The 27,384-nt window shown below is 38.4% G+C and overlaps 3 protein-coding genes across 5 annotated transcripts; 2 read left to right on the forward strand and 1 right to left on the reverse strand.

The window, feature by feature from the left end:
* Window positions 1-572: 572 nt before the first annotated feature.
* On the reverse strand, window positions 573-13,243 carry LOC110057236 (centrosomal protein POC5-like). Of its 2 annotated transcripts, none has more exons than XM_020763823.2 (10): window positions 12,808-13,243; window positions 11,528-11,685; window positions 10,832-10,902; window positions 4,004-4,133; window positions 3,717-3,785; window positions 2,707-2,826; window positions 2,316-2,375; window positions 1,748-1,940; window positions 1,260-1,454; window positions 573-906 (listed from the first exon to the last, which is right to left on the reverse strand). In XM_020763823.2, the coding sequence occupies exons 1-10, from the start codon at window positions 13,193-13,195 to the stop codon at window positions 710-712; spliced, it is 1,581 nt and encodes a 526-aa protein (XP_020619482.2). In that variant the 5' UTR covers window positions 13,196-13,243; the 3' UTR covers window positions 573-709. The 2 variants fall into 2 exon arrangements, with proteins under 2 accessions (XP_020619482.2, XP_089131929.1); XM_089275803.1 differs by having other exon boundaries at window positions 11,528-11,697; window positions 12,808-13,242.
* On the forward strand, window positions 4,899-11,228 carry LOC110057234 (uncharacterized). The gene is made up of 2 exons (XM_020763820.2): window positions 4,899-7,529; window positions 9,938-11,228. The coding sequence occupies exons 1-2, from the start codon at window positions 4,930-4,932 to the stop codon at window positions 10,233-10,235; spliced, it is 2,898 nt and encodes a 965-aa protein (XP_020619479.2). The 5' UTR covers window positions 4,899-4,929; the 3' UTR covers window positions 10,236-11,228.
* A 3,090-nt stretch (window positions 13,244-16,333) lies between the features above and the next one.
* LOC110057235 (uncharacterized) lies at window positions 16,334-27,062 on the forward strand. Of its 2 annotated transcripts, XM_020763821.2 has the most exons (8): window positions 16,334-16,395; window positions 17,168-17,433; window positions 20,725-21,037; window positions 21,511-21,573; window positions 21,750-21,859; window positions 23,217-23,414; window positions 24,472-24,886; window positions 25,422-27,062. In XM_020763821.2, exons 1-8 carry the CDS (start codon window positions 16,371-16,373, stop codon window positions 25,667-25,669), a joined length of 1,638 nt encoding a protein of 545 aa, XP_020619480.2. In that variant the 5' UTR covers window positions 16,334-16,370; the 3' UTR covers window positions 25,670-27,062. The 2 variants fall into 2 exon arrangements, with proteins under 2 accessions (XP_020619480.2, XP_089131945.1); XM_089275819.1 differs by lacking the exon at window positions 16,334-16,395 and having other exon boundaries at window positions 17,113-17,433.
* Window positions 27,063-27,384: the final 322 nt, after the last annotated feature.

The following is a 27,384-nucleotide window of genomic DNA, read 5'->3' on the forward strand; positions in this document are numbered from 1 at the left end:
ACCCGAAAAGTTTCCGGGCCCCAGCTCATCACAGCTCCTGACTGGTTCCCAGTCTCCTGCCGTAGAGGGCGCGCGTTGATTGTAGACGGAGTAAGTGAAACTACACAGTGTCGCAGTGGTGATTAAAGACGATTAGGGATGAATCAGTCATAGCCAGTTTTTGGTTCTCTGTCATGTTGAAATGAATAGCAAAATAACCAGTGTTGGCTTCGGGAACCTGACACTGAGTAGTTGTCGTTACCCAGTCATTTGTGAATTCAGTTTATCACTCGACGAAAAGATTTCTTTCCCGAGAAAAGGTGCTCAGTCTGGGTAGTAGCATTTGCGAGCGTTTTATTTGAGCGTCGATGCCAAACAACAACAAACCTTTGATAATTGAGGAATGTTAGAAGTGATTAGTTATAATCCATCAAATCTATATTTTCTAGCTAATAAAGATTATCCTTGGTTATAAATTGCCAAGCTCTGGCCGCGTGATGAGAATGTAAAAGTTCTGCTCAGTCGGCTACTAGGAAAATATTTGATGGAATATAACTGACGTATAAACAGACGTTAACGTGATCACACGAGTCTTGCATTGTGAAGTATCTTTATTAGATCATGACTATTAACAAGTGCAATAACTTTTACTTTAAAATATACTATCATTTATAAGAACTAGAAGAAATTGTGAACAAGTGAAGCTGGAGTAACAAATTATACCAGGTAGTCAGTGCACAACTTTCACAGGGGTGGTGTGGATTGTTTGTACGGTGGGACCACGTGACGTTCTGGTGTTTGCTGTCCGAGTCGGCGGTGCACGCTGACCATAAGGATGACGACTTGGGGGCGCTCCTGACGTGGCTTGCTCGGAGGAATGCTTCTGAATAAGAACTGAACTGACAGGTCCCTGGGTACCTACGAGACCTAACATACAACAATACATGTCATGCCACGAAAGAACAGTCAAGCTATGGAAAGCGACCACCTCGAGAATTCGACAAAAGTGTTCGTTACTACAGGTAGAAATAGTCGCTCACGAGAGCGGTCGCAATGACAGCTCTGACCGCAGTGTGTATTGTTTCTTGGCGAACAGAAAGCATTGTATCTCTCTATCCCCCGGGACGTGGACAGTTTGCAATACCTTCCCAACCTCACTCTACGCATTCACTCTCTCCACATTCTGACAGACGTCGCGTGTACAGTGCCCAGAGCTCAAGGAAGAACAAGGCCAGAAATTGGAAATAACAAAATAATAAGAAATGACGGGCATAATGTACCTGCAACTCCCTTCTGTCCTTGAATATCTGACCGGCAAACAGCTTTGACTGTCACAGTTTTTCCCGCCTGGCCCGGTTTATCAGCTGAAGGCCTATGCCTGGCAGGACCGTGACCAAACTGCGGTTGCGTGACAGTTGGACCAGATGTCGTTACAATAGGAAGTGGAGGTTGATGACGTGGCATGTCTTCTGCATCTAAGCAATGTTAACAGGAACAATGATTGAATTATGCTTTGTACTATAATGAGTATAATGAGAAAGAGAGATTATATGAGTATAATGAGAAAGTAAATCGACTTCGCTGACTGGCTCGATAGTATCACAGTAGGAAACTCTCTATCTTAGGGCGGGAGACATTTCAGGTCACTCCCTGATCTGCCTTAACATCATTTTTAGAGAGGTTTCACGAGTTTTTCAGAAGATTGTTATCTATTGTAATACCAGATACAATGAATCAGATGATGTACATCTGAGATGTAAGACCGTACCATTGTTATTTAGTGCAGCACCAGGCGGAGGTCTTCGTCCGCCCTCTTCTCCTTCCCTGAACATGCTCATGGCTTCTAGGTTCAGAGCACACACTCCACGCATAAAAGCTTTTTTCATGGTTTCTTCATAACGGTCCCTCTCGGCATGAAGATGAGCGATTTCTGTGCGCGCCATCTCCAGCTCACGGTTGGCCTGCAAATAAAAGATTGCAAAACTAAATTTCTGATAAATGGAAGTCAAAATACAGTTATCGAGCACGAAATTCTATGCTGAGGAGAAACACCAGCTCAGCAGGCCAACGAAAGAAAGAGATCACATATTAAAAGTATTGAAAATATTACTGATGAGAAATGCGTAACTACAGATTTAGGCATCCAACTTGGGAGCACAAAGTCACTCGTGAATTCTTCATTAAGTCCACACTCGTGAATTCAGAGTAAGATAGTGTAATAACTACATAGGTTCACCCGGAGGCCCGCCTAATGATCATTTTCTAAGACCATATTTAATTTGGTGTTAAAAGACTGGAGTTTTTGTCTGTAAAAGAACATTGTAAACACGACTTACCGTTTGAAGACGACTTTCGTAATCTTCCGTCAATTTCACGCACACATCTTGAGCTTTCGCCTTAACAAACGGTTGGAAAGAACATTATACATGTCGGAAACAATTATTAGTTAGTACACTGGCAGGCATAATATGACGACTTCATTGTTTGCCTAGATTTACAACTTAGATATACACTGTAAAAGGAGACATAGTTGATGCTGACAATTCATTTGTGAGTTATTTTCGTTTTTACGCAGGGCCCCGTTTGATACCAGCCTATGGCTGACGAGGCTACCCTGCCTAAATAAAGATGGTTTGACTTGACTTGACTTGAAAAGAAAATTACATGCACAGGTCATAGACTTAGGCTTAGGCTTGTGCATTGCTCGTTAAACACAAGGGAATTTACCTGACAAGCTTTCTCTACTCTCTGTTTCCATTTGGATTCAATAACGGATCGCCATGCGTTCCAGGCACGTAATTTAAGAGCGTGTTTGCAGTGTTTTCTGGCGAGTTTAGAGGCAAAACCCTGCAGACAAACGTGAAGAACAACTGTCAACATAACAAAAAAATCAGAATTCTCCAAATCAGCATTAAAATTTTGCTTGCTGAAATCAAAACGGCATCAAATACTGTCGATAGACTCTGTGGAATGGCAGAGAAAGCTGCTGCTCCCTCTCTAAGAACTTGACCTTGAAGTACAACATGTAAATCGTATTCCACTCCTCTTGTGAAGCAGTGGATAGTGCAGTTTGTTTTGTCAACAACTATCCCAAGAATAGTGATTTATCCGGTGGATAGCATTATTTACCTCATGCGCAATTGGGTCAAGTGTACGTGAGGTTCAGTAAGAAAGCTAAACAAGCACTTAATTCTTACCCCATGACTGACCATACCTTGCACATGAGCGAACCGTGAAACCATCTCTTTAGAATTTACATGTAAGTTTATGATTGTACTCTTTTTCCAGATTTCAGATTTTTCATTGTTTCGCATCATTTCTTACAATCACTCTATAAATAAATACTACATATTACGAACAAGAAGACTGACAGAACCAAAAAAAATTACAATAAATAGAAAGTAAATGAGCGCAGTGACCAAAGTAGCGAAGGCTTTCGGGTTGGTTACCGCCACGTTAAGTAAACTAGCGTAGACAATAAGCTTATGTAACTAGAAAAACAGAAACAGTGCAAAGTGTATTATCTCAATTACTTATCTATTAGGCTTACTGATGTTTGTCTACGAAAAACAATAGAACGTGTATCTTAAAATTACCGTCACAGCGCGGCCATATTCCGCTTTTATTGTTTGTTTTTGTTGGAGTAGTTGTTTTTCGCTTGAAATAGCTAACGGTTAGTGATTTACGAATGAGAATGCAACCATTATATGAAAGCAAAAGACAAACAAGCATCGAACCTCTCTCTTTTCATCGCAGTGTCTTATTTTCCATAGTGTGAATGCCTTCATCAGCTCACTTCTTTCTTTCTGTGAAATACATGTACATAATGTGTAAATGTGGAAGACTTTAAAATGTTCACCATAAATAGAAGCAAATGCGGTGGAAGGATAAACAAAAACAGCTGTTTGCTCGCCTACAAGCGCTCCTGGCTACCAACTTGTTGTTATTGTTGAGAGAAGGGTTCGGGAACTTCCAGAAGGGCGGTTACTAGAAAGGAAAGCTGGTGTTAAAGATTGCCTCTCACCTGTTTTTGAATAGCGTCAGTGATATTTGCCACGATGGAGTCTTTATGAGACAGGGTCTGTTCATAAGTCAGTAGTAACTCTTTTTGACTCTCCATCTCATTCATCAGTTTGTTCATTTCAACACCGTGTCTGCATGTTAAACGAAAGACCTATTCAATGAATTTGTTATGAATGTGTCAGGTTGTAAAATCTACACCACTACGACAGCCCAATACGTGACCTGCAAATAACTACCTGCAAATAATGGTCCGCTCATGCGTCATGGACCTTTTCACCGATGTCACGCTTTTCCAATTTTTCATTGAAACAAAAATAAGCCTCACTGCTCAATTCATCATGCCAAATTTAGTGAATCCACAAAGTTTCATAAGAAGCCAATTGCAAAGTCATGAAAACATGGAACCCTAACCTTGCAAAATTTTACAAAGAAATGTATGCAAGGGGGCAAGGTTGGGGTCAAATATTTTCATGACTTTGCAATTAGCTTCTTACGAAACTTCGTAGATTTGCTAAATTTAGCATGATCAATTGGTCAATTTAGGTGTTTTTGTTTATGACATGAAAATATACGAAAACAAAAATACTGATAACAACATGATTATATCGATTTTAAAACTTCGATAGCAACAGAAACGACTTGAATTGTAAGTGTATCACTATTTTAGTTCTCTTATTAATTTCATTGATTAAGAATAATCGAAAATAATGAACTCTATTGATTGGTATCCTAGGTAGATATGTGCCTCGTACTTAATTGACCCTTTAATACTTGTGCCTGACAACATCTTGCGTGATACTCACAGAGACGTCTGGGAGCCAGACAGCATTGACTGCTTTGTCAACAACTTCGGCAAACAACACGTGATCAAATTCTGTGAATAATTCACGATCAAACTTCTGTGTTCTACAACATATCAAACTAAAGATGGCCTTGGATGTACAAGGACTGCGCCTTACAGATGATCACACTTTGGAAAGTGCCTCTGAAGTGATGTCACAGTTACAGTTTGATCGACGGTTACCGAATTCGGCATACGTACAAGCACTGTTGCGAGACCTTGGATTCCGGAGTCAACAAGATGGCGTAGAACACACACAGTTTGTTTTCCAAGGCCAGTGTTTGATACTGGGAGATGCCAGAGTTGGTAAAACAAGCTTAAAGAAGTCTCTTATGGGAATACCGTTTAATGCAGACGAACCAGGGACAAAAGGTGTCGAAATGAGTGTAGTTGACCGGAAGTGGAGAAACCTGCGCGCTCTCGCAGGCCTCAAGTTTGGAAGCTTCGCTCGATTCCGGAAATCTGCTCTCTATCAGGGTGTAATGTATGGGCCTGCTGGAATCGAATTCAAAATCGACGAAGAAGTGACATCAGCGATGTCTGCAATAGCTTACTTATTGTTCATGTTTTTGCGAATAGGCTGGGTTCTTTCAACCATATGGCTATGGGTCTTTGCCACAGTGTCTGTTAGTTTTATTGCATTTTCAGTTGCCGCATTTTGTTTTGAAGTGTTACTGCAGCAGCTTCTTCCATCTGAATATCCACAGGTTTTTAAACTCGCTCAGTTGTTTACCAGTCTTTCTCGATTTTTAACAGGACTAGGAACTGCGCATTTATTAGCGGGGTATTTCAGGAGAATCAAGTGTCAAAATGTAGATTTTTCGTTTCGCGATACCATGCATAATGATGGACAGTTCATGTGGGTAGCCCACCTGTTAATTGTCGCGATGCTGGTCAACGGTATCTCCTGTGAATTTATTTTTCTACTAGCAAACTATTTTCGTAATGCCATTGCCAATACCTGGGGAGGAGTTGAATCAGCTGTCCCAGGTCAAATGAAATTAAGCACCCCATTACCTCTTGCACCCGAATTATGTTTGCTAATGATACCAGTAATGGGTGGCTTTAGTTTTGGTTGTGCTATTGAGTTATCAGTTAACATGACAGCCCTCGATTATTGTATCATTCTTCATTTTGGAATGAGTCTTATCTTTTGTTTAGTCATGTTCAGACTTGCAAAAATGTTGCTTGCTTGGGCAAATGTACAGGACATTAGCCTTATCTTAGTTTTATATATAATTAAGGAGAGCATAAGTGAACATGTAAGTCTAACTTCATTTTGTTCTTTAACAACGTATGCGCTGTTTTTTGCTGGATGGGCATTTCACAGTTTCTATAAAGACTGGGACGATATGTTCTTTCTTTTTCATGAACCATTTACAAATGTTAGGGAAACACAAGCTAGTTTTACTTTCATTTTTGTTGAGAAGGTTATGTTAAATTTCCAAAAGTTGAGAAAGGCTCTTCAAGATATGTTTTCAAGTCTTAAAGTGAAAATACTCGACTTCTCAGGAGATCAAGAGTACTATGCCTACCATCATATTTTCCTGAGAGACCAGGCTATCTACCTTGTTGTGTTTAACATGGCAAACTTTGCTGATGACAATTTCGGAAATGTAACAGCAAAAATCCAAAGACTTTGCTTCTGGCTGGAATCAATCTGTAGCAAGGCTGCACCAAAAACACCAATTTTCCTTGTTGGGACACACAGGGGACACATGGAAAATACCTCTTTGAAGAGGATTGATAAATATCTACGCCAGAATCTTTTGGATTGTTTTGATGATGAGCTGGTGAGAAATGAGGAAGACAAGCTTCTGTATTTTCCCATTGAGAACAGTCGCGGGAAAAATGACAGTGGTGTTCAAAATCTGCAAAGAAAAATAATGTCCACAGCTGAAGAACACAAGAATACCATGGGCCGTGAAATTCCGTTTTCATGGATAAAAATCCAAGATGCGATCATTGATCTAAGGCAAAAGAAGGATGCCAAGTTCTGTGTGACCCTGAAGCAGTTCCCAATATCTGTTGGCAGCTTCATTTGTAGCAACTGGTCTAGGGAAACTTTGAAATACTTTCATGAGAAAGGACTTGTAACTTATGTTGATTATGGCCAGGATTCAAAACTGTCAAACTGGATTCTACTGAAACCAGAAATACTAATTGATATCATCATTCAACTGGTCACTCCACTGGCAGACGATGAAGAAACATCACGGCATGGCTTCAGGCGTGATTTCAAATTGCTCCACAATAAAGGAATGCTCACAGAATCTCTCCTTACAAAAATTGTCTCCAGATGGCAAAAGAATGAAGAAGGGATTAAGAAATTCCTTGAGGAATATGACATCATTTGCCCATTATTTAACAATGTAGAAAATAAGGAAGAAGCAGAAGTTACACACTTTGTCCCTTCACTACTGCCAATGTCAGTGAATGGGAACACACCAGTCTGGTACGATGATCCAACAGATAAGAGGTTCTTTGTGTTCTTCAAGAGATTTCTTCCAGAAGCACTTTTCCCCCATCTTCTGTCACGTGCCCACAGACTCAGCACGGAAGAATTCCCACGGGGACAGCCAGTTATATACAGAGATGTTGGTAGGTTTTGGTTTAGACCCACCCAATCATATAGGCTGTTGGTTCTTAAGAAGGAGAACATGATTGAAGTAACATTTAGCTGCAGGTTAGTCTTTTATGGTATTCATTATCATCATGTATTACAATGTAATGATGCACAATGCTAAACAGAATACTTAAAGGGTAAAAACCCTGAAAGGTTGCAGGTGCAGAATATACTGCCCTTTTAATAACTTTTGACGTTTTCTTGTGATTGCATAAAGCAGTTAAAAGGTCTCAAGTGACTAAAATAATCCAAACGCTTCAAACTCGTTATTTTGACAACTTCGTTTGAACTGTTACAGTAAAATCTCTTTCCCCTTCTTTTGAGAATTATTTAGAAATTAAGAAATAATCTCGAAATACATTGAATGAATGAATGAATGAATGAATGAATGAAACTACTTCATTCTTCTTAAATTGCCATAATTCACCAGAGAAGAATAACTGACATTGAACAAATGGCATGTCAGCACTTACCAATATTCAAAGGGCATGCAATTTAAAGATTAGCTCATCAGGAAAATCTGTTAGAAAACCAAGAATGTACATAAAGGGAATCTTGGCTCAAAAACAGTTTTGTTCCAAATCACAAGCTAGTGTTTGGGTTAAATTGTTTCAGTGATGTGAAGTCAATAATTCTTTGCCTGGTTTGAATGATAGGCGTTTCCTTTCAGCTATTTTAGGATTTCAAATTTTCTGCGTGCCCCCATGTTTATTTTTGCATAGCTTAATGGGAAATTGACATCATTGCCAGTGTTCCAGATAAGAGAGGGGTCTCAGGTCAAAAACCCGACAAGATCAGCTACATGACCCGACAAATTAAAATAAAATTCAAAATGATTTGGTGGGATCGGTGGGAATTGACCTGTTGTAATTCCCTATTGACGCCCTGTCTTAAAAAAGTATCTGGAACCATGCATTGCACAGTTGGATGTTTTTAATACAGCATTGCGCAAATCTAGAGATATAAAAATGCTTCTTACCGTTTATAATTCACATTCCTGATGAATACATGAATTGTATGTTCAATTCCAACGAGAAATCATCTTCTGTAGACTCTATATTGAGATCTCTGACAGCGCAATGATGTCATAAATTACCATACAGTAAACATAGCGATGCCCAGGTCATTTAAACAGAAAACCAAACACTTCCTGTGTGACCCACTTACAGAGATATCAACTTAAAACCCCAGGATCAGATATAGAGAACCATTAGGTACACTTTGGAGCTTCAACTGCTTTTCAGGCAAGATTCCCTTTAATATGTTAATTTTGGTCGTTACACTGTAGATCTAACCTTGACTTTACATGTAAAGTCATGTACATGTACTAGCCAGGTACTATTTTTTTTTTTTAACTTTTTTTTTTTTTTCAAAAAATGCCCTCAGCAAACAAGCAAATCTCATTTGAAAGTGCAATGAGCTCTTACGAGAGTCAAGGCCAGAGTCTTATTAGAGTCATACTAGAATATAGACATTTTACTTGTACACTGTTGAAGGCAGCAGGTATATGTAATGGTTAACACCGCTGTGCTTTGAAAGAACTGGGTCAACACATTTTGCAGAGTTTTTCAAAAACAGTTATACAACCTCTCAAAACACTTAAAATTGTTTTGAGAGGTTATACTGTTGCCTAGGTGACCTCCAGCAACAAAAAATTTTTTAAGGACATTCCCTCGAAATTTCTACTCGATAGATTTTCTTCAAACTTTGACTGCAGACAGATAATGAATTACTTGTTTCGCAAGTGAAAAAAAAAAATTGGGAGTCACGTTTCTGAGATAAAGTGTGTGGAAAACAAGTCTGATTTTGAAAAATTGGTGCACGTAAATTAGCATGGTCTTCAGGGTTTTTAGCTTAAATTTTCAAAGATGAATCAATGAAGATGAACAATCCTAGTAATATTTTGTATAAGTGAATCCATTGCATCAATAATTCCAATTGTTGCCAATGTTTTCACAAAACTTAACCCTTCAAGAGGCATTTGAAACTGCTGCACAGATAACCAAAGAGCTATAAAGAATGGAATTTGATCATGGTGCATTTTGCAAAAAATTATTAAAACTTCTAATCAATAGATTTTCCTCATTTTTTCGCTTAATGTACATGTAGAAAATCGGTAGAGAAAATGATCCATCAAAAGAAAAATAGGGGTCACCAAATGTCCCAGATTGTTAAATCCAGCCCTTAATCTTTGTTCATCTTTATATTACTCAGCATGCGCTCCATGCATTACATGACGTGAATTTGTGTGCGCAATAAGGATGCACAGCTTGTTCACCAATGATGGGGCATTCATTTTAATTTGCAATTACCATTATTTGTAAAAGGTGATTTACATGTGTAAGTATAAGTATGGAATGCATTTTTGCAGAGGTACATGTACTGGGCCTTGAATACATGTATATGTTAACAAACTATCTATTGAGTATGTGCACCACACTAAATGTTTTCTTCCTCATTGTTCACAGAGAGGGACAAGGAATGAAGCCATCAGATGTGCTGAGCCTTGTGTTCGGTATGGTGAAAGGCATATGCCAGAGGCACTTTCCCTATGTCACTTTCCATTGTGGTCCAGCCTGCCCCTCAAACAAGTGCCCTGGGTACCAAGGTGATTATATATCACACCCAGGTGTCCAGCAGCCAAGCTCACGGCTGCATGTGTTCAATGTGGTACAGGTACCAGCACATCAGAAGGGAAGAATTTCTTCATTTTACTGTGTCAACCAAAATTTTGCAGATGAATTTAAGGAGTGGTTTTTAGAGTAAATACCAATACAGTATGGTACAAATTGTATTTTTTTCAAGTCTTTTCACTTAGCTACCAATGAAGTTTAGAACATAGATGTACAGTATTAGATAATTATTTTCTTTACAGACCCCCTGAACAGTGCATGGCAATCGTCTAATCCAGTTACAGTACTGGGCACACAGAACATGTAAAACATTACAATCATAAAAGCATAATTGTTGTGTCAATGCTGAAAGAAGTTATGGGTAAAGTTCATTTACCAAGAATGGTTCATGGTGTTTCAGCTTAAAAGAATATTGAATACCTCTATATTTCTCCAGTCCAGCCTACATGTGTAATCTTTCTGCTGAAACACTGTGAGCTTTGATCAAAAATAACAGTAAACCCATAATACATGTACCTTTTGGCAGTGTCACACACACTAAGAACTACATGAACACTTCTACAGGACAACCTTTCTTGAAACAGCTGTTAACATGTAAAAACGAAGACACTTTTTTGAGTTTTAACACAAGAAACATTCCAAGAGTAATTTGCTCATTATCTTTTGGTTTTCAATGTTAGTAACTGTCAAATGATGCTAGTTACATATACATGTATACTGATCCTGTACCTTCTTTTCTCTTGCATCAAAAGTTGCTTTTGTTTTTCAAATAATCCTATTTTGCACTGGGCAAATTCAGCCTGTTTTTGAGAAAGAATAGAACATGTACATGTATGAAATACATTGTCATATTTCAGTTTTGTGACACAGGGGCCTTACAGAAAGAACAAACATTTTTGAGTCACAGACAGAAATCTGAAGTGGATTGTCTTGTTTCAGAACACTTTCACCTCCAGCAGTGATTAGGATAATACTTCTTTTTATGATAACATACACTAAAAACGAATGGTTTTCATCCATGACAGGTACAGTACATTGTAAAAGTAGACTGAAATTTAAACAGGTGTGGGTTTAGAATTTATAATTGGAATGTAGTTAGAAAGGTCAATAAAAAATTGTGTACAACACATGCTTAGGTGTACTGTTAACTTGGTAACGTTGAGTCTTGGGCTCAGGTGTTGGGCTTCTCTTTTTCTGTCAGTTTCAGTAGATGTGTGTTCCTGATCTTACTTGTTAAAAGGGAAAAATATACCTTTCTTATGTACACATACCCAATGCGTGTACATGTCCCTGAGGCCACAAATTTAAATTAAACACTACCTGGGTAGGGTGGCATGCTTCTGTGCAAGTGCAGGTATTGTATCAGATAACCAATGGGTTTCTGACAATACACTTGCACGTTGTACAAGACAACCCATTTCTTACCAAAACATTCCTCTTGAGATCTAAACACCAGTTGTCCAACAATGCCTCCATTCTTGCCAGGTCAGCATCTATTACAGGTGAAGCTGGTGATTCCACAGGAGATCGTAATGATGATGATGATTCATGTTCAGCTTCTGGTGTGTTAACCACAGGTGTCACTGTATTTGTTTCTACAAAATACATAAAAGTATATTATAAGTGCAATAAGCAAAACATTGTACATGTTCATGTACATGTAGTGCCAAAATACCTACGAAGTCAAAGGGATAGTCAGATTTGTTCTCAATTTTACATGATTAAACCATCCACTGCGCTTACAACTACATTTTTGAAAAGTTAAAAAAAATTGCAAGTGATAGGGTTGACTCCCGATAACTTGAACCCTTACTAACTCAAACCTCCCGTTAACTCTAACCAAAATCAATTTCTCTGTCATACAATGTGCTGTAATTTTACCCTCAGAAACTCAAACCTCGATAACTCGAACCTCCCGTTAACTCGAACCAAAATCAATTTCCCCTGGATCTCTGTCATACAATGTGCTGTGATTTTACCCTCAGAAACTCAAACTTTGATAACTCAAACCTCCTGCTAACTCAAAGCTATTTTTGTTACCCTTCTGGTCATTTTCTATGTATTATAATTTTTCCCTTGGTAACTTGAACCATGTTTGTCAATATGTGACAACTCAAAACAGCCAGTACTGTAATTCAAAAACACTGAAACTATTTCTTGAAAAAGGAAATGACTATAGCAGTAGCCCAACGTTGTTCTCTTTGAAACCTGCAAAGTTCACAGTATCAGGACTTCTCCTGCTGCTTTTCTTTGCTTTGTTTTGTTTCCTATAATTATGCTTATACAAGTACGTTCTGATTAACACAGTACACCGTAATTCAGAAATGTATTGTTCCACTTACACTCAACTAATCTATGATTAAATTTGATAATGATGTACACAGTATGAATAGAAATACAGTAAGCATGGTTTTTTCCTTATTTCCGGTAATTTTTTCTCAACTCCCGATATCTCAAATCTTTTGATTCAAATATGTCTAATTTAATTGATTCAAACGTCGAACTTCTCAACATTTGATTCGGGCATTCGGCACATGACAAATTCGACGTTTGAAAAATTCTCGAAACTTTTGAATCAAAGCATCCTTCTATAACTTGATACTTTTGAAAAATTGCTTGGGTTTTTTGAAAAGTGGGTCCTTAAGCTTAATCAAAGAGAGAAGTTTAATTAACACTACTGTACCACTAAGCTTACATGCACGTACCACTGCGTAACAGAGAATCCCTTGCTATGGATCCTTGCCCTTGAAAGGAAACTTTTAGAGACGGAGTTCCTGGCAGTTGTTTAACATCTTCTTTAGCATGAGAATGTGATTCCTCTGTTGACTCAGAGCTTTTTGTCGGGGCCGAAGAATTGCTTGAAGTTGACGAGCCACTGGCACTGGTTTCTGATGCCGCCATATCTTTCATTAGAACACTCTGCCCATAAATACTTGAAGCCAACTGGATTTTCGGCGTTACAACAGCGTACTTTAAAAGCTCTTCGTACTCTCTTTGTAAAGAAGAAGAAACAGAACTTCCAGGGGAATCCATATCAGAAATTTGTGGCCCAGAGTCAGATTCCATGTCAGAAGTCATATTTTCCTGTAGCATCCTCCAATATTCAAAGATGGCGTCCGTTTCTTTTCTGGCTTCCGATTGGTTCTTTCAGATTTTCTGGTTGGCGCTGATTTGCTGATTGGTCTAATAATTGGATACATTGTAATTTGATTGGATAGTGTTGTCTCAGGCCCGGGACTTTCGAGCAAATTAATCAGACATTCAAAATGGCCGACGCCTTAGCGCTGTACGGCACTGTATGCTTCTTTGTGTAAGCGTCACGGAATATTTAAGTACCATTCACACAGATCTTTAAAGTCAATTACTTTATTTAGGTGTCATCAAATAACGCTTAAAACTTTCAAAAGTGTGCATTCGCTCAATGTTGCACACCTGGTATCATTTTTACCTCTGTTTACGAATTTATAATACTCAATTCTTTTTCCCCTCTTCTGTACGTAAGTTACAATTACGCCATTGCGCGCGGATCGTCCGGCAAAAATTCATTACAATCGAATGGTAGCATTCCGAGTTAAAGCGGACAAACGTGGCCTTTTTCCGAGGCAAATTGAAGTACGTTGTTCCATCACTCTGGCAGCTGACTAAGGTTTAATTAAGTTAACGGCAAAGAAAAAAAGAAGAGTATTTTCTTAGTTTCACTTTTAGGTTTACTGACATGGAATCGATATAATGTTATGCCGTGTTCAAAACAACTGGTAAGAGGCCGGCGTCGACAAAACCTGGATCGGATCACGGATCGGATCACGGACCGGATCACGGACCGGATCACGGATCGGATCACGGATCGGATCACGGATCGGATCACGGATCGGATCACGGATCGGATCACAGAAAAAAAAAAAGTTTTAAAAAAAAATCAAAAACTAAAATCAAACCGTTTATAAGATAATGATAAATAAAAAATAAAAGTGGAAAACTAAAATATGTTAAATGAAAATAAGAATCCCGAATTTGACGCAATGACATGTTAATTACAGAGAATGACAAGAGGTCATTTAAAAAGCCACATAAGCGTCTAATTTACGACGAATTTAAATTGTAATGAACAGGCAGATGTAGTTATATTTGAACGTTAGTTGGCTCGAAGCTTGCGTGAACCTCCCATTCTCGTTTTTGAAATTGTTATCAGTGGCTAATTCTCAGCTACATTTTCGTGTCAGATGTGAGCGTTACAGTTGGCGTTACAGTTAAATGAGAAAACTTACGTACGAAAGCTTAAGGACATGACTTGTTTTGAAGGAGCTACGTCACGATTTGCACATCTTGAAAAAACTAGCCTAGTTTTTCAAGTTCGTCATTTGCAATCCCCGTTAATCTTTGCCATCCTTGACGATCCTCATTCCGTTTTGATTTGTTCTTGCCTCTTAAGTGTTTTCTATCCTAGAACACGATCATTTTAAGGTTTTATTCTATTTAAAGGCAATTCTTTACGACCCTAAAAATAACTCTAAAACTCGTGACGTAACTCCTAAAATGTTGTTTATTCTCGGGTTGCGTTATCGTTCACACTATCGATGTCATTCCTAGAATTTTTTGTAAAACAGCTATATTTCCTTGAAATACAAATGGTTTGTTTCGTTTTATTCCAGTGCGAAATATCGTATTCCAAACTCACATCTTGTAAAAGTATAGACTTGTCTCAAAAACGGAAATTGTTTGAAATCATCAGGTGTTTAATTTTTTAGTGTTTTTAGTTTTTGTGTTTCTATTCATACGTTCGTCCTATTATTACCATGCTGACTCGTTTTATGACACTTTGATGCAAGTGAATACACGAAATATCATTTATCTGAACTGCGGAGAAAGATATGAAGACATGATTGATCATCGCAATCAAAACCCAACAGCCTGAAAAAAATTCATCTGTGACCAGCTCCCAGTTGGCTTGATATTATAAAAGAATAAAGGAATATCACACCTGAATTAAATAAAACTTTCTGCTCACAGTAGTCACTCTACTGCAATTTGCTCAACAAAATTTTGAATTTTTTTCCTTGATCCGATCCGTGATCCGGTCCGTGATCCGATCCGTGATCCGATCCGTGATCCAATCCGTGATCCGATCCGTGATCCGATCCGTGATCCGGTCCGGTCCGATCCAGGTTTTGTCGACGCCGGGTAAGAGGCTCAAGAATTTACAAAAGGAATTAAGACTCGTTTCAAAACAAAAATCTTGTTTAAGACAAATAATCTGGGGCTAGTTTATAATGCAATCAACTATAAAAATGGTTCTCAATGAGGGCAAAAGAAGAGTGGCTGTGAGAGGATTTGGAATAACTGACACCGAGGCAGTTCGCATGGAAATATTGGGCGCACCCGTCGCAGCCCACCCAGTCTTCTCCGTCATCATCTCGGCAAATCTTGCATAAATTAAATTCGCATTCTTGCAAGTAAGATTCCTTACAATGGTAATCTGACAGAACAAAGCAGCTTGAATTCGATGACATATATTCTTCGAGAAATTCTTTATGATCACCCCCGAAAAAAAAAACAAAGACAGCCATTTCCTCTCTATAATCATGCAATTGCAGACGGAGATATTCCTCGTCCACTTTGTCCGCCATATTTACATTTTACGCGGGAAAAGTGTGTCTTATTACGTATGTGCATGTGAAGTGAAATGTCCTTGAATTTTACGGGATCTCTTACACAACCTAGTTTTAAATAAAAGTGTGTCCCGTACGCTTCTGAGTTTCTGAGCTCAGGACAGTGTTTATAAATCCGAGGACTGCATTTCTCATGCATCAAGCTGCTCATTTCCGCCTTGAAATGTTTATTAACATGATCAGAACTTATGTCTTATGTAAAGACATCAGCATAGGCGTGTTATTTTGCTCTGGACATCGGCTTGATCGAACGAAGAAAATGGCGAAAAAGATGAAAAGCAGTTTTATGTATTTTACATGTAAAGAGATCTGGCGATGGGTCTTGTACTTCTAAACTCAAAACTGAATTTGCTTTGGTGGCAAGTTCTTAACTTTCAGGGACTTTCCCTTAAGTCAGTATTAATTTTCTTTTCTTTCAGGCCAGTAAACGGTTTTCATTGACTGATGCAGAGGATCACATGATCATGTTGTGGCACGCCTCCATCAAAACGTAAACATAGAGCACGTGATCACATGATGATCACATGTGGAAAGAGACTGCGCTGAACGTTTTATGCGGCTGAAGATTCCTTCCTGACGAGCTATTGCGCCTAAACTGCACAATGCAGAGACAAGAAAGTCTTATCGGTAGGTGGAGAGTAAGATTGTCGCGACTTTTGAATACGTAAAAAAGTGTCGATATGATAGTAGTCGTGTATGTTTGAATGTTTTTTAGTGCTTCATTCGTATATTTCATTGCGTAACCCATTACGTTTTCTCGATTGCACCTCGAGCGCCACTTTCTTAAGTGGTAATTAAGATTTTAAAGAGGATATATTTTATTGAAGGAGACTTGTACAGACTATACTGTCTTTGCATGACTGAACGAGGTTTATATTACACTGTTAATGCAATTTTCATTTTAGTTTAATACCAGACCGATCGTATTTGAAAGGCTTTGTTGCTGCTGAACAGCTTGACTTGTTTCACAAACCTGATTTGTGTGTTAATACCCAACTGTAAAGATAATGGAGAAGATTGACGATCACATGTAAAGGCTGGAATGCATTCCATTCTGAAGAGGCGCTAAGATTTTTAAAAGTACAACATAACGTAAAATTTGTACTCGTCGAGCAAAGTGTAAATCGCCTTTAAATAATGCGCCCAAGGAGACGAAGAGGATTTAGTGAGCGAAATGTAATCACTTGTAAAATTTGTTTAGCTAATATAATGCTAAACACTAGTCTAAGTGACCCTGAGAGAAAAAACTTGCTGCCAACAGTTTTTTGACGCAGTCATTCCGACCTGTGTATCTATGTAGGTTGAATAACTGCTTTCAAAATGTTATAAATGTGACTCAAATTTCAATACAAAAAGGTTATGCAGAGTACTTTGATATCATTGCTCTCTTTTATTCCAGGGTCATGGTCAATTGTTTCTTGTCCTAGAGATTATGAATTTCTGCCAGGGAAATGCAAGTTGGTGATTCTCAAGGGCTGTCGGCATCATATTGCAGGCCTCGGATGCCATTTACCTGAAGAGTCACTTTGTTCACTGCCAACCCACTCTTTACTGTCTTTTCCTGGTCAGTTTGTCCTCAGCCAGTTCGTGGTTGCACTAGGTAGTGACAAGCAAGAGTTGTTCGAGTGCCACATGGAGGCCAGCAGAAATGGGAATTTCAGAATCGTAAGTAGTGCTAGCATGGTACTGGTAGGTAAGGCATCAAGCCTTGTACATTCAAGGGATAGTAGGAGCATCAACAATGCAAGAGATCATTAGTTATAGCATGCAGATATTAACAAACCAGCTTGCACTAACATCATCCTATGTATTGCAGGAAGTTTTTTTACAATCACTTGTTTAGGTCTAGGTACAGTGTGAAGTTTTTAAAACCTGTCAACATGTCACCTTTCACAGGACCAAAACCTTTGAAAAACACAGTGGAAAAAAAGGATTTTTTTTACAAGGTCTAAATGTCATGCTTTTGGACAGAATTTATGTCATTGCAAAATTCAAATTTTGTTTCATTGTGCGGTTCCAGAAAATATCCATACTCCCCCCACAGAAGAGATTGGAATTTCCTAGGGGGTGGGGGGCTCTATGAGACCCAAAAATATAAAAAAATGTAAGAAGCTTAACTGGAATTTCCAGAGGAGTGTGGAGGTGTTAGAAAAAATCCCTTGCGTGGGGGAGGTATGGATATTTTCTGTAACTACACATTGGATGTTTATGTATCACAGGATTGTTCACAGGTTTTTTTACAGATTTTTTATTGAATAGTGCTAAATTAAAATTTTCATGAAGAAGGAAAGGTCTTCTTCCATTTGTTGTGCACTCATCCTTACAAATGAACATTAGTACTTGATTTGTGTAAGAGATGTGACTAAAATGAAGTCCATGTTATCATCTACCCTCCTACATGTAGTTGCTTCTAGTGGTGTAACGATTAATTGAATTCTCGATTAATCGCGATTATGACCATTCGGTTCAATTCACGATTCTTTCATTCCACATTTCGATTTCGGTTCGATTTTTTGCATACCCTTATTAGGGTGCCCTCAGTGAGTCATTATATTGTGAAATTAGAATCTAGAACTCTTTAAAATGTGGGTCATTAATTGACGAGCAAAGACGTTAGCAGTTCTTGCTTGTGTTTTGCTTGTGTTGCCCTTCTACCACCCCTTATGAATTTCCAAATAAGGCAAACCATGTGCAACATGCTCATACATGGTGACCAAGCGATTGTGAATCCACCTGCTTCTTTTCACTGTGTGGAAATATTATGGCTTTCTGGCTAGAGACGGTACAACAGACAAATCCAAAACTATCTGGAAAATTTTCTCAGCAAATTTCAAGTATTGTGCCGGTTCAACTTCAGGCATGAGCGCAGTAGTGTTGCACTCAAAAGATGGTAAAAACTTCACCAGGTACGAAAAACAGTACTGGAGCAGGACAGTAAAAAATTCAGGATGTTGCGAAGAATAAGTTGCCGCGGTCAGGCAACAGGGCGATGGCGATAACGAAGTCTATCGGAGTTCTTATTGTAAAGGACATGAGGCCCTATTCAGTTGTGGAAAATGAAGGGTTTCCACACATGATAAACGTTCTAGAGTCTAGATATGACTTACCCAGCAGAGTGCATAAACCATACCATTTAACGCTGATCTGTTATTGTGATTGAAAGCAAATGAGCTCAAATACCCTATTTTGTCAAAGTTGGCCAAAAGATATCTATGTGTTCCTCCACATCAGTGGCCAGTGAGAGAGTTTTCTCTTTTGCAGGGGACTTTGTGTCTGCTCAGATGTCATGTTTGCATAGTGAACATGGAGACAAGTTACTTTTTTAAAAGAAAATCTGAGAGTGCACTAGATCTAGAAAGAACTCAAAGAAGAACACTGACAAATTGCATGTATTTTTTTATTGCATCCTTGTAATAGATTAATAATGTTCCTGTTACTATTGTATCCTCAAATTGAGAGTTTAAGGTTGTTTGTTGTTTACATTGTGTATCATGTTGCAAGAATTAGAAAACATTAATGTTTTGCATAATCAAATCGAAATAATCGAAATCGAAAGGCAACAATCAAAGTTGAATTGAATCGCAAGAAATATGAATCGTAACACCACTAGTCTCTTCATGCTACAGAAACTGGATAAGCTCTGGCCTGATGCAGCCCAGCAGGTAAAAACCCAGGTCCGATTGCTAGGGGCAAGTAAATTTTGCTCTTGGGCAAGTGACAATGGAAGTATGGTGGTCTGCTGGGCAAGTGAAATTAGCCTCAATAGTCCTGTTAGTTATAAATTCCAAACAAAAACAATTTCAAAACTTAAGACTGCAAGATGAGCTAAACAATGAGTTGAAAGCAAGGATTACGTTAGTTGATGAGGCATGAACTTTGTACACCTATTGAGCAAGTAATATTTCATTGGGGGCAACTGAAAACTGAAATGTACTGGCCCACTGGGCAAGCGGATTTGAATTTTTTTTCCATGCTTTGTGATGGGCCACTTCGAGTGTATGCAGACTTAACCTACATTTACATGCAGTTCTTTAGCTGGTTCCTCATATGAACCAAGTGTTATGTGTACATGGAATGGTCCACCAGGGTCTTTTCACATCTATGATCTCAAAATTACTACCATCAATGAACACTCAATGTAAATCAGGGTTCCTGATAGGTCACGGAAAAAAGTCAAATTTTGCGGGATATTCAGAGGCAAATTCAAGGAAGAAAACGGCAGATTTCTCGGGAAATTGGCAGAAATTTTCGGGCAAATTTTGCCGAAAAACAATTGGTAAAAAGTGGCCAATTTTGTGGGAATTTTCTGGGCAAATTTTGCTGGAAAGCAATTAGTTTTGCACTGATTTGACCAACATTTTTAACTCAGAAAGACAGAGATTTTGCCCTTTTTTCAGGAAATGATGAGTGTTACCCTATGCAATAACAACAGCAACAGAAACACCAACTACTTACAAGTGTTGCCTTTGTAAAACTGGTGATTTTGCAGGAAAATTTGTGCAACTCGTTTGGACTATCATACGTGTTTGTATTTGTTTGACCACAAGTCTCTATTTTACAGAGATCATCATCTGCTGTCTTAGCAACAATGCGCTCAAAAAATGCGCCAATGGCAAAGCTTTTTACATTGTGGCCATAGTGGGTGCCCAGTTTTTTGGCAACATTAATCTGAGAATGTCTAGTAGTTTTTGGATGTTGTTTACTCATTGCAGTGATGGTAAATTTGCAAGTTTACGGCAAGTAAACCGCCCCAACAGCCAAGATAAGTTTCAAATGTGTTGTAGTGACATGTATTTGGTACGATTTTTAGTGAATTTTGCAGTATTTTGCGTGTTTTTGTGAATTTTGTGGGATTTTGCGGATTTACTCGAAATTCGCGGCTCTGCAACCATACAAAATATTAGAAGCTCTGAATGTTATTTCTCTTGAGAACCTTTTCTATAATATTGCTTGCAGAATGGTGGACGTTATGTCATGGAAGCGGAAGTGAAGCCACCTGGTTGCATGCATTTAGCAGAAACCACTGGTGTCGATTGTGCTGGGAATGCTCTACCCTCCTATGCCAGAAAATTTACTTTTCTCCTTCCAGCTAACATCTCCAGGATCTTCCACATCAATATCAAGTTGAAATCAGTAGCTGGAAATGAACTTCTTGCTGAGGTTCAAACTGTTATCGTCACTCATTATGCACCAAATTATTTGTTTGATTATTGGGATGGTCACTCTCTGCCGGCAGTGGACTTACCATTTGCTAAAAAACAGCTTGTGGGTAAGTATTCAGTATGTCTTGCAGAGATGACGTACATGTCTACGATGATATGCGATCTTAAAGTTCATGTTCATCTGTGTGCTATGTAATGTGCTCATTGAAAAAAAAAAACTTTACCAAAACTTGAATTAATTCTATCATGATGCACAAATTAAAGTATTTATTTAATCTTTAGTAATTCCTGTTCATTACAGTGTAGATGTGGGTTTTCAGTTTGGGAGCCACTGTAATTAACAAGCACAATATTGAGGTTATACATGGAATGTCTGCAGCCACAATTGTCTGAGTGTGTCTGCTGAAAAAGAAACTCTGTTATTTGTACATTGTTAGGACTGTATTGTTGTATAAGTTTACCTCTGATGTTGAAATAATTGAAGTATCACATGCTGATTCATAAGACTAAGTTTGACTACAAATGTTATTATTATAATAACACTGTAGTGAATACAGTGGCTGCTCTTGGCTTATTTCAGGTATCCTTGGAACTCCTGAAGGTCAAAAGACTATCCGGTATTTTCAGGATCTAGTGGAAAATGGTAAGTTGGTGCTAATGACGTAAACCTTACAATCATGTAGTAAATTGTACGTCATTTGGTTTTTATTCGAAACTGTTGACTGCCATAGCCTTGTACATTTGCACAGCAGTACCCAGTGAGTCTCATTAGATTGAAGTATTGATTTTACTGACAACATGACTTGTTCATTGTGTCAGGTGCTTACCAATGTTTCAAACAAGATCAGCTCCGTCTTATTCAACATTCTCGTACACCTGGCACCTCAGAAGCATTATACAAGGATTTACTTCTTGCAGTTCAGCTAGAGGTATGGCATTTAATGATTTATACAGCACCAGTGGTGATTTGTTATTTTGAAATCAAAATGTTTTTTGTCCTAAGATAGTTTAATTTCTTGTACATGTACAAACAATGACTGGTAATTAACACATGTACTTTACTTATAAATAGCATCAAGGTTTTTACCTAGTCTGCTTCCTACACTGTATTTTTTAAATATGGTGCAATTTGGATATTTATTGTTAATGCGCAAGATGCTGTCATTAGCAAAATTAATTTATTATCGATGCGTTAGGTTTTGCATCCACTTTCAGTGTTACGTGCATAGGAACTATCTTTTGACATGCTATGTAACCTGGCCTACGTCAAAATGTAAGCACAAGTGGCTCCTTTGTGGTCGAACTCAACTTTTAGTCATGAAAGATGGATTTATTTGACCTCAAACTAAGGCTGGGAGATCAAGAAGTCATTCTGTGAGAGATAAATCAACTGTTGTGAATGATTACATCTTTCGAATATTAACTGAGCAGTAGCAACCCAATTCTACCAGAAGTCACTATTGAGAGCTGATCGACTACACTAAAATCCTTAGAAATCCCGTAAATTGGGAGTCCACAATCTTCGTCATTCATTTGAGGTCAGTAATTATCATATACTACTGCAAAACTACGACAGAAAATCATTTGTTCTGCTAATAACTAAAAAAGATTGCCAGTTTCACAGGTAAATGGTCTTTCAGCCGTTTACATAGCATTTCGAAAGATGGAATGGCGAGAGATGGTCGAAAGATGTCGCCTGTGCATGTAACACTGAAAGCAGGTGTAAATATAGTTATATTTATGGAACATTCAAGTAACGTAAACACCCCTGAAGATGATATAGCTGAAATATTGTAAGACAAGTGTGTTAATGTCCCAAATTGTTGTTCTATGGAATCGAGCCTGTGAATTACAGTACTTGCAAAACAGGTATAGACGCGTAGAGAGGGTGTATTAAATATTCCAACGGTTTGGCAGTTTAAGCCAATTTTGAGTGCTGGTTTGCAGGTACATTCACGTTTTAATTTTTTCCAGGGGTTTACGGTAAAGAAATAATTGTGTGGTTATGGAAACCATAAATTTAGCTTGCAGTTTGCAGTTTTTTTATGTTTTTGAGGTGCTGACTCGGACAAAGAAGACTGAGCAGTAACTTTGTCTTGCTTGAAGCTTCTCCCTCAACAAAAGATTGGCTTTTAGGGCTGGAAACAATTTGTTCTGTGCTCAAGATCTTTTGGTGTTGTGAGGAGCTAATGTATTGTAAAGAATTTGTTATGTGCTGTTGTGTTCCGCTAAAATAATATGGCAGCAGTTACTGTATGCTTTTGTTTGTTTGTTTGTTTGTAACAGGAAAGTCTGTTGCTGTATCAAATGGGAGATCTTGAACAATGCAAGCAAGTAGGTGAGGATGTCTGTACCAAGGCAAATGATGCCAACTCTCCCAATTACAACGCCATTGCTGGGAAAGCAAAGAGTACTATCTCTGCTGCTTACAAAATGGAGAAGGACTTCATTAAGGCTGAAGAATTCTTGAATTCTTCTACCGAGGTGGGCTTGTTTTTGTCTCTGGTACAATATTTCAGTGTACATACATTTGTTACTTTGTCATTATATTCCATGTTCATTGTTATATTGCAGTAAGACATTCTCCCTAATACATATGTAGGCCCTTTGCAGCTGGGGTCACGTGACCATATTTTTCCTAGAAAATTTTATATTATGGTCTATAACTTAAAGAATGCCAGAAATGGAGAGAGCGCATCGAAAATACCAAAATGGCCAAGTTTGAGGTTCCTGGAATCAAAGAGTAAGTTTATACGACAGTTTGAATTTTTGGAAAATTTAGAGGATTTGTATGGAAAATGTTGCTGGCAAGGCAAGGCCTTGCTCTCCAACAACTTTTTCCATACAAGTCTTCTTATTCTTTTAAAAATTCGGACAGTCATAAAATCTCCTTCTTTAATGATGGGGGCCTCAAACTTGGCCATTTTGATATTTTCAACATGCTTTTTCCATTTCTGGCATTCGTTAAATTATAGCCCATAATTTTATGAAAAATAGGTCACGTGATGACTTAGCTGCAAAGGGCCTATTCATGTCCTTCCCCTGAATTCCTCCATTCTCAGTTTGTGATAGTAATTGCCCCTCCCTTCCCGTCCCTGCAGGCCTAGCACATAAAATCTGGAAAGCACTGAACAACACTTATTTAAAACTCATTAACTAAAGAAGCTCTTTTGAATGATAGTATCAACAACCAAAACTCAGCTTGAAATGTACAGTAAGTTATTTTTTTCCATATTGGAGGCAAGTAGGCACATACGTGTACATAGCAGCTTGGGAATGTTCCCATTGACCAGCGGCACCTTATTGTTTAGTGATGCACTTGTTTGAGGGTGACACTTTTTAATATTTTGCTGTCATGTGCATTGGATATTTGAGGAAATTTATTTGACATGTTCAGTACTTCTATTCTAAAACTATTATTTTCATGGTTCTAATATAACTTAAATTTGCAGTTAACGGGTATGGTCTTAAGCATGGCAATGCTACAGCCATAGAATGTAGCATGATGCATTATTTATTAAATGGTGAATATTTGTGTCAGCTCTTAGAGGCAGTTGTCCCTGGTGAAGAGACTTCAGTCAACCGCACTTGTCTTACTGCTCTGTATTCAGAGAAGGCTAGAGTGGAGGGAATCACTAAACAGGAAAAAAAGATCCTAAAGAAAGCCCTGAAGGATGCCATGCTGCACTTCAGGCACCAACTTGACAAGAATCTAAACAGAAATGCCAGGAGTCCACGGCAGACTCTTATCAGAGCAATCTTCTTTTACCTTCATTCGTCCAGAGACAAAGCCACTAACCTGCAGATTCCTGTGTCAGCAGATGACTTAGCAAAGGTGGACATGTTTGTTGGACAGTTCAGGAGAGGGTTTCTTGCTGACTGCCCCATGCGAGACAAAGCATTGTTTTACAGTGCGCTGGGTGACTTCTTCACAAGGAAAGGGCAGTTTGAAGAAGGTTAGTGATTCTGACAACTAACTGCCTGCCCTATCTCAATAAAAAATTGATACTGCTTTGTTCGTTAATTTGTACATTGTGCCATTTAATAGGCCATTTCCCAGTTGCATTGTGCCTCTGTTTCAAAACAAATCCTCCTGGAAAATCTTTCATATGATAATAAGTTTGATTTGCATTATAATGAACCTGAATGATTGGTTTCGCGCCAAGACTTGTTTTGATACAGAGGCAAAAGGGCACCCTCCTAATTCTTTTTCCTCTCCTGAGTTGTCTTCCTTTACAAGTTTTCTCTTGTTCTGTCTTGATCACTCCGAGTCTCAAGCATTCCTTGCTGAGTGGCTAAATGCAAACTGAATATCCAGACAGAAATCTTTATGATCAAGTTTGGGAAATTTGAGAAATACTTTATTTGCAACAACAACAAAATAATAATGAGAACATATACCTCTTGTTATCAGTGGCGGGATCTCATTAGCTCACAGATATTTTCTCTTCCAGTTGTTTCGTTTTACTCAATTGTCATCAATCTGTACAGGTATCAGCTGGGTGTCTGAAGCGTCTAGTATAGCTGCAGATCTTCGACTGCAGGCAGATATCAAGGGAACACGTGACCGCCTGCTGCAGCTCGATCGTCTGCGCCTCGACCGTGGGGAGATTGGACCGAGGAGGCCCCGTGAAATGGCCGAGGAGACAATGGTCGTGCGCTTCCAAGAACCGCAGCTTGAAATCCTGCAAGGACACCTTGAAGAGCTCACACGTGTGTTAAGATGTGAGGCGCAGTGAACAACATCACGGACTCTTAGAGGCTGTAACAATTGGAGGTTGTGTAATGCTATTCGAGAGTGAATTACATGTACGACCTTTTCAAAAACTCATTATGTAACAGGTTACTGTAATGACCTCAAATTGTACTGTCATTGTAGAACCAGGAACAGGTACATGTATTCTTCAATTTGTCGAATGCTCTGGTTACGAGCTCCAAGGAAAGTAAACTTGTAGGAATTCCATGTCCCATCTAGGTTTGTTAAATTAAAAAAACTTCTAGTTAAGTTTGATAAGCTGAGTTTCAAGTTTTTTTTCCAGTAATTGTTCAAAAAGTTAACGGTAATCCATTTCCAACCTCGTCATTATAAGTAAGAGTTTCTTTTCCCCTAATTTGTTAAATGTACAAAAGGTCAAGTGTCTAGCCTGCGTGCTGCGAAAACAGAAAATCTCGACAGCTACAGAACGCAGGGTACCACATGTCATGATGTGTTAGCACCTGTTTTTTTGTGCCAGTGGTGCGGCTTATTCCAAAAGGCGGGCTAGTCGAGCCTGGAATGGCCATAAATCGTTTTAAGTTACTTTCTTTAACAGTTTTGAGTGCCTAAACTATTTTGCTACACTCGTAGCTGGAAATGCACAGTGCAAGCAAACAATGTACATTTTAAAATACAAAGGAGAAAAGGTAAGCTTATAGCTAGTAAGTTGACGATGTAGCTAGGATTACCAAGTGACGTCTTGAGAGTCCAGTCTTAATTCAATGACTGGTGACAACTAGTACTGACGCTGATGCTAGACCAGGTTAATCTGGGTTAACAGATTGACCATTTGGTTTTGAATCTGCATCAAGATTCTGTAGTTATAGTAAGGATTTGAGGTATATATAGTCCCGTCTGACTTCATTTTAGAAGTCTTAAGAAGACTTTAATACATGTACTTCTGTTGTAAGAAGAATGGCAACCGCAAAGTACACACGCGTGTTGTGCAAGTCAGATATAGGTATGCGGTAATTGAGAAAATATCTGAAGGCCTCAACACTTGACTAACGAACCACCAAATGTTGTACAACTGCCAGCTAAAGTAATGAACAGTTTTGCAGAGGAAGGAGACCAATAGCCCAGTACAATATCATTGGTCAAGATTTTGTTGGCGCCTATGCGGTTCACGTATTAGGTTCCTGAAGGTAGACTGAAAAAAAATACACCATAGAAGATATTGTTGGTGACTTGACGAACTTGACGGTAGTTCTGATACATGTGCATTGGCACTTAAAAATGCCCTTTAGTACTTGTAAGTAATTAACTAGACTGTAAATAGATTATTTCAGTTAGATGCTGGTAATCTTATTCACTGAATACAACTGTATTCAGGTGCTTGTAATCTACTTGCAAATAAAGTGTTGTATAGAAGTGTATATTCTTTTTGTTTCTCTCTTGAATTGATGTGCGAGCACATACAGCCTCCTTTTGGAGACACTTTATAGGAGAATCTTTGTTTACAATATTTGCCTCATTACCATAAGCGATACAGTTTCTGATGGAGCTACAAAGAGATTAATACTGAATATTGAAAGGGCACAGCACGATTAACTGTCCCAAGGAATTTGAGCTCGACGTATTGAATACTTTTTGTGCGACGAGGGTTTAAAAGCTCAAAATTTTACAAAGAATGTATGAGCTCAGCGCTTTTGCCACACAGAAATTTTGACATTTTTGAAAGCCAATTTCTCCTCGAAT

Source organism: Orbicella faveolata, unplaced genomic scaffold (assembly GCF_042242905.1).
Source record: "Orbicella faveolata isolate gen_17 unplaced genomic scaffold, um_ofav_v1 contig_1, whole genome shotgun sequence".
NCBI classification, from domain to species: domain Eukaryota; kingdom Metazoa; phylum Cnidaria; class Anthozoa; order Scleractinia; family Merulinidae; genus Orbicella; species Orbicella faveolata.

Coding starts and splice junctions, on each gene's coding strand:
- LOC110057234 (XM_020763820.2), top strand. CDS start 4,930: ATGGCCTTGGATGTACAAGGACTGCGCCTTACAGATGATCACACTTTG. Junction 7,530..9,937: donor GAAGTAACATTTAGCTGCAG/GTTAGTCTTTTA, acceptor CATTGTTCACAG/AGAGGGACAAGGAATGAAGC.
- LOC110057236 (XM_089275803.1), bottom strand. CDS start 13,195: ATGCTACAGGAAAATATGACTTCTGACATGGAATCTGACTCTGGGCCA. Junction 3,786..4,003: donor CTGACGCTATTCAAAAACAG/GTGAGAGGCAAT, acceptor TGTATTTCACAG/AAAGAAAGAAGTGAGCTGAT. Junction 2,376..2,706: donor GAGTAGAGAAAGCTTGTCAG/GTAAATTCCCTT, acceptor CCGTTTGTTAAG/GCGAAAGCTCAAGATGTGTG.
- LOC110057235 (XM_089275819.1), top strand. CDS start 17,128: ATGCAGAGTACTTTGATATCATTGCTCTCTTTTATTCCAGGGTCATGG. Junction 21,860..23,216: donor TTCTTGCAGTTCAGCTAGAG/GTATGGCATTTA, acceptor TGTTTGTAACAG/GAAAGTCTGTTGCTGTATCA. Junction 23,415..24,471: donor TCTTGAATTCTTCTACCGAG/GTGGGCTTGTTT, acceptor TATTTGTGTCAG/CTCTTAGAGGCAGTTGTCCC.